Source organism: Saccostrea cucullata, unplaced genomic scaffold (assembly GCF_032062105.1).
Source record: "Saccostrea cucullata isolate Sc308-1 unplaced genomic scaffold, CSIRO_AGI_Scuc_v1 ctg2831, whole genome shotgun sequence".
Taxonomy (NCBI): Eukaryota; Metazoa; Mollusca; class Bivalvia; order Ostreida; family Ostreidae; genus Saccostrea; species Saccostrea cuccullata.
Genome location: NW_026941473.1, coordinates 72960 through 79576, shown reverse-complemented (window position 1 = coordinate 79576; position 6617 = coordinate 72960). Strand labels below are relative to the sequence as shown.

Here is a 6617-nt window from a genome sequence, read left to right as displayed (position 1 = left end):
AAACAAAGTTAAAGGAAGGTACAGTTTTTAAAAGGAATCCATCTGGAACAATGACCCCTATATGATTCGAAAATTTTATCATTTATAAAAAGTTCTTGGGATAAAGCATTTTTCCCCTAATGTTAATTATATGTTTGTTTCTATACAACCTTTTCATGATGCAAAATTACATTGTATTTTACAGTAAGAGACGTTTTATTGCATACCGTTCAATTACAATTTATTCATTCAAACCAATTAATGGTACATGAGGTTTTATGTACAATATATACAAAAAATACATATGAAATGCAGAAATACATTCAAATTATGAAGTAACAAAAATACATTTTGGAGGAAAGACTTGTTCATATACTCTATTTAATATAACTGCATATTTTAATTAATACTTTGTAGTCAACAGATGAAAACAATTACAATATTTACTAGGTAGATATTTTTTTCTGCATTCTGAAAAAAATTGACATTCTAAAATAGTGATATTCATCAGCTATTTGTCCACTATTACACAGATGATAAAGTCTATTATTTTGGGAATTTAAACCATCTCCCAGTCTTAACTGGGAGAGGGTGATTTGTTGTTCTTAATTTAATTTTTAGTGTTCTGTAATTTTTAGATAGTAAGTCTAAATATTTTTCAAATCCAAATTCTGTTTTGAAGATAGTGCCCCTTACATGTACTAATGCAATAATACTTGGTGATTATGTTTTTCATATGATTCGAAATGCAAGAGCATTTTGTGAGCAAGATTAATTTTAAAAAGGAGGGATTGGGAAGTAGCTTAATCAACAACAGTATTTTTAAACAGATCACAGCAAGATTTACAATCATATCTTTTTTTTCTACTACATGTGTCGCACGTATAATTTTTTATTCTATTCATATGATTTTTTATATAATATATTATTTTACTATTAAATGGATTTACACTTCGATGTTAAATAAATTTTACTCTAACTATCTTATAGATAGATGTAATGTCTATTAAGGTTCAACACTTCATTCAGTAACGAAGACTTAAAAATACAGGATGTGTTTGTAAAACACTGATGGCCCCGTTTGAGAGCTGATGGCGATTTTTTTTTTTCAAATGCAAGTCAAATAAAAATCGACCAGTGGCAGCAGGTGGGGTAAAGAGCCCAACACATACAATGTATAATCTCTTCTATGACGTCAAAAAGTTTTCAAAATTTGCACAGAGTGTTTTTAATTGGGATTAATTTTATATTCAGCACTAATTGGTTAATTATGTAAACGACATATTAGTACATTTTGCAACTCGTTCTTCGTCGTCACAACCAAAGTCCAGTGTACGATCCTCTTCCATGATGGTCAATTTTTGGAGAGAGTTAATCTGCAAAATCCGAACCGTGACCTGAGACAATGCCCATTCCTATATATACAATCATTGAACCGGTGCTTTAGAGGTTGCTTCCGCTTTCTCAATGATATAGTACATGTACATTATATCTAATGGTTTTACATTTCGAATTGATGTAGCAAAAAAGGAAAACGAAATGCATAACTTCTACTTGATTTCTTTATGAAACAAGGGGATCGCGACTGATTCTTTGACAATTCAATTTCGCTTAAAATAATTAGGCCACTAATTGGCAACACAGAATTATTTCACAAAAATGATCTTTGGGAAAGTTAAAAACTCTTTATAATTTCCTAACAATGAGAATTAATCGCAAGCAAAAATGTATACATGTAATATGTTCTTATCAATGACTATATGTGATGCATGGGTGGTTAGAAATTAATTTTTGAGGAAATCATATGAATCTCTATATGTTTCATCGAGACAGTCGTCTGTCAAAGCCACATCGAATCGAGTTCCCCCGAACACCAAGACGGCGTGTATCAAGGCATCCTCGGACCAGCCTCCATTTGGTCGTCGGAGTTTTATAGCCCCAAGTTTTGTACAGCTTTTTTCAGTGGTATAAGTTGGATTGCGAGAAGATGACTGATAAACTCCTATCCCCTTTATTGCATCTTCTTCACTGGGTGTGTATGTATTTTCAACTTTGTGTCCAATAGGAACTTCCTCACCTTCCCGCACCAATATTTCAAAAATGTGCTGACACATAGGTGTTCCGTCAGTTTTTCTTTTAATTTTGTAATCATTTCGATGTTTTCCTTCAATGAATGGTGTATTAACCTCAAATCCAATAGTAAAAGGACAGACTCTTGAAGAAATGATGCTTGGTGTATGACCAAACAATACAGCGCCTTTTAAGACGGCCAGTCCTGGGTCAGCAGGAGCAATAACCTTCTTGTCAGGGAATAATTCTTTTATAGCTTTTAAAACCATAGGCGATTCGGAAAACCCACCAACTAGGAGAATTTTTGACACAGATTCTCCTTCAAACGAGTTCAGAATTTCTGTAATGTGCTGAATTATTCCTGTTAAAGTCTCTCTGAAGAAGTCTTTGAAGATTTCGGGATCTACTCGCAGTTTTGCGGCCTTAGTATTGTATGTGACTTTCTTGGCAAACCTTGTCTGTGGCAGTGCTTCTGCCAAAGTTTCATCTGTTTGCTCCTTAAATAACTCAAGCAAACGAAAGGGTAATGTAATGGATATTTTGTCCTCAAGATCTGGTTTGATGGTGCGTTTCTTTGTTTCAAAATCGCGAAAAAGTCCGATATAATCGTCCATGCTCTCATTCTTTAGCGTTGTCAAAACATCATTTCCCATGAGCTTGGCCAAAAATTGGTAGAAGGCGTCATCCACTTTGGTTCCGCCCCAGGCCCCGCCTGTGGCTTGGTGAACCTCTCGCAAGTCCTGATTCTGTTGGACCTCATGAACTGTGATGTCAGCTGTTCCTCCTGTAAAATAAATTAATACGAGACAATTTACGATAGTTTTAAAACACCTACAAGTCTGTTGAAGGAATTATTTATCTGATATCATTAGTATACATAGTATATATCGGAATTTCCTTTACCAAATGATGGTTTATGTAAAAGGATGAGGTTTTTCTTACAAGAATTCTAACTGTTGTATTTAAAGAACGTGCATGTAATAAACGTTTTAACTTTTTGAATTAGTGGGACAAGATTGTTTATATTATCGTCCATGCTTATCAAAAGGCTCATTAGTACGATGCAAAAGTAATCACTAAAAATTAAAATCTTAGAAATTAGGTCAAAGATCACGAAGGTCGGGATCAAGGGGTCAGAAATTAAAGCACGCTCGGAAACAGGTAATGAATGCATATGTCAAATATGAAAGTCCAATCTTATCTCTATCAGAATTTATAAGAAATGTTAACAAGTAGGTCAAACTTGATGGATAAGGTAATTTGGTCAAACACATAGTATTTTTTAGAAATGTCTTGTCACAAAAACTAAGAAAATATCCTGTAATATTGATAGGTTGTATGTTTAAAGATAAAAATATAGGGTTATATTAAATATGTGCATTACCTGTGATCAGTCCTTTCTAAACATACTAAGATTTTGACCCCGTGACCTTCTTCTTGAAGTTTGACCCACTTTTCAAAAACTTGATACGTAGTCATAACTTTTGATAGAGAAGATATGGAGCTTTGATGTTACACATGAACATGTATATTACTTACATGTGCATTTTTTTCTTTGATTTTGAAGTTTGAGTTTGACCATTAACCTTGGTCATAAATTTTGATATTGATAAAATAAACACATGTATAACAATAAAAACTGAAAGAGATAATACTTTAAATATGAATGACTTGCTTTAAATCAATAATTGTAAGTCACGATTTCAAGGTTGTCTAATTTTTTTTCAGTAAGGAAGGGCAGATGTTCCAAGACTTATGCATTACCTATAATTTTCCCTTCGTGATGACATTGCAACGGTTTTGGGGAAGTGAGACCTTTTGAGAATAGACTTGCAACACGCGAAGTCTTGGAGTACAGAAATGTTGCCGTCTTGATAACACGATGCTAAAAGCGTGTGTTTGGTTTGGAGGGGGATATAATGATTATATTTTGTCATTCCTCACCTCCCAAATCCAGAACCATATATCGCGTCCCAGGTTTGAATTTGTAAGATTCAGTCTTCCCTTTATTGACAGACATAACTCCCACTGGAACATGATTACAATAAATGGAGGCCGCCTCTGGCTCCAAGGCTAAAACCAACTGCTTCCTGTCAATACCAGCCTGCATAAGTAAATAAGTAAAATCAGACAGTCCACAATACCTACAGCACCATGTATAAGTCCTAAGCTTTTTTCGTACAAGTACTTTACAAAAGTTTCTGTGACATGGGGTCTGATAAAAATATCAAAGCTCCTTTATTTTGATGGTCGCATAGACTTCCACACTACCAGCCCATCAAAAGTAGAGAAGCTAGTGGAAGGTTTGATTGAAATCGGACTGCGTAAGATGCAGTTCTTTTTTCTTTATTGTCAAGAATGACTGAAAACTGACAATGTGACTATTATACTTACGTCAATTGCTGCCTCCATCATGAACTGTTTTGCACCTTCATCCCATATGGCGGGAACAGTAAGTACCCAACGTATTAGGTCCTCAGTGAAGTTGTCTACACGTGATGTCAAAGTTTTCATCAAGTGGTCTTTAAGGTACTTAACAGCCATCGTAAAGATAGTCATCGCTGGCATTTCCACTCCGTTTATATCTTTAATTGTGGTGGTTCGTCGTAAACTCTGCAAAATTATCAACAACTTTGCATTTAGGATGGGAACTTAATAAATATATTTTGTTTATTAATTTAATTCGTGTTAAAATAAAAAAAAGTTGCAAAAGAGCACATCAAAAATGTTAAAGTATTTCGACTAAATGATTTAAAACCAACTTTATTCTTATGGAGAGTCATCTTGAAGCGTCGAAAATATAGCCATCCTTCATGTTCATCGTCTTCTGCTAGTGTTGCATATTTGTTTTCAGCTTCGTATCCAAAAGAATGGAAGGTCTTGTCTGGTTTCAGCAGGACCACTGACGGTGTCTTTAGAGAAATTAATGATTGATTTCCTGCTATCCAGTTACAGGCACTGATTTTGAGAGGGTCTTGGTCAAACTCGTGGCGAAATGAAAATGCATACCCAGAGAAGGTTGTACCAAAGTCAATGGCCGCGACCAAAACTGGTACTGTGAAACTCATATTTCTTCGCTAAAATAAAAAAGATTGAATTGTTATTTCATTTTGAGTATCTGAATTTTAAAGGGATAATGTTTGTCATTCTATGTTTCATTTGGAAGAGATGCTCCTTAAAAAATCTATATGTACACTCAGATGACAAGCTTTGCAGTGTTAAGTGACTGATAAATGACAGAGGTTTCCATAACAAAAAAAGACAGAATATAATATTCCCCTACTATCAACATGATCAATAAAAAAGAAATCATATTATTTCAGGAATCACTAGCTATATAATTTGTTGAGTATGCCAGGGCACTAACGATAATTGGAAACGTAGGATAATTTGCATAATGAGCGAATACTTTTTTCGTAATCGTACATTAATTCTTCCTTAATTTGCAAATGTTGATTTGTCAAGATTTAATCCCAATATATTTTATGGTAATTTTAAACTCGTATAGTAAAAAGGGACTTACATTTCTGCAACAAGCAGTCACCAGCCCCCTAAAATTCCTTCAGTTCACAATAATGACGAAGTGACATAGGAAAATTGTAAAGTTAACCTGTTATGTAAATAGGATTCTATTATCTACTTTCGATTTAATGAAAAAGTAAATATATACAATTTTTGCGATTAATTATATTTAATTAATATTGTAAACTATTCCTCTATAATGTGTAATGAAGTAAATAAAATATTTATATGCATATAAACTATACTTACTGATACCTTCAAGTATGTTTTAAAGTACAGTTTTGGGGGGGATACTGGTCAAACAACAAACAAACATAACGCATTATCTAAATTCTAGTTTCGTTTTGTATTTACAAGTTATCTCTCTCTCTCTCTCTCTCGGGTCCCTATTGTACATGCATATATAGGCATTTGTTAATTCATAACAGTTCAAGAATACAAAACCATTTTTCAAATAATTGAAATACCGAAATGGGTCACGTGCGGAAGTGCGGAATACAAGTGAATCAATAAAACCAGAAGTCTCTGTTGAGACTGAAGCTCTACTGGTTTTTACTTATAGCAAAGGAAGAAAAAAGTAGCAGTTGGGAATTGAAACAGCAATGAATAGAATAATATTTACATCCACTAAATATTTTCTCCTTTATTTCTTAAGAAAACCCATTGCGTTAATCATGCACTGCATGAACTACATTAGACATGTCGTCTGTACAGATTTCTTGATCGGTGGCTATTCCATCAATGAAACGTATGCAGACGTTCGCATCATTAATACAGTTATTAATTTTTTAATCCTACTTTAAATGATTATTTAAACAGATATAAATATAAACAATAAAATGTCTTTCTTTGTTTGTTATTACTGGAATTAACGATCGCAGCTATTGCAAAAAAAAAAATTACATTACGCGGTTTATGTATTTTTTCTGCAACAGCTGCTTCCGTTAATTCCAGAAATAACAAACAAAGAAAGCATTTTATCGTTTAAATGATCCTTGATTAAGTCTCTTTATGTTCTTAGTGTAGTCACATTACATTATAAGCAG

The 6617-nt window shown here is 33.5% G+C and overlaps 1 protein-coding gene across 3 annotated transcripts; it reads right to left on the bottom strand.

Annotated features, from left to right (window-relative positions):
* Positions 1-270: 270 nt before the first annotated feature.
* On the bottom strand, positions 271-5877 carry LOC134257881 (heat shock 70 kDa protein 12B-like). Of its 3 annotated transcripts, XR_009990023.1 has the most exons (7): positions 5821-5877; positions 5573-5659; positions 4812-5121; positions 4444-4662; positions 3994-4153; positions 1713-2833; positions 271-1394 (listed from the first exon to the last, which is right to left on the bottom strand). XR_009990023.1 is itself a non-coding variant. In XM_062740459.1 (6 exons), the coding sequence occupies exons 3-6, from the start codon at positions 5115-5117 to the stop codon at positions 1764-1766; spliced, it is 1755 nt and encodes a 584-aa protein (XP_062596443.1). In that variant the 5' UTR covers positions 5118-5126; positions 5573-5659; positions 5821-5877; the 3' UTR covers positions 271-1763. The 3 variants fall into 3 exon arrangements, 2 of the variants coding, with proteins under 2 accessions (XP_062596443.1, XP_062596442.1); XM_062740459.1 differs by having other exon boundaries at positions 271-2833; positions 4812-5126; XM_062740458.1 differs by having other exon boundaries at positions 271-2833.
* Between the last annotated feature and the right edge of the window lie 740 nt (positions 5878-6617).

What these genes read in the sequence shown, in the direction of transcription:
- LOC134257881 (XM_062740459.1), bottom strand. Translation starts at nt 5,117, where the DNA reads ATGAGTTTCACAGTACCAGTTTTGGTCGCGGCCATTGACTTTGGTACA. An exon ending in TGACTCTCCATAAGAATAAA is followed by an intron (nt 4,663 to 4,811) that starts GTTGGTTTTAAA and finishes ATAATTTTGCAG; the next exon opens with AGTTTACGACGAACCACCAC. An exon ending in TGATGGAGGCAGCAATTGAC is followed by an intron (nt 4,154 to 4,443) that starts GTAAGTATAATA and finishes TTACTTATGCAG; the next exon opens with GCTGGTATTGACAGGAAGCA.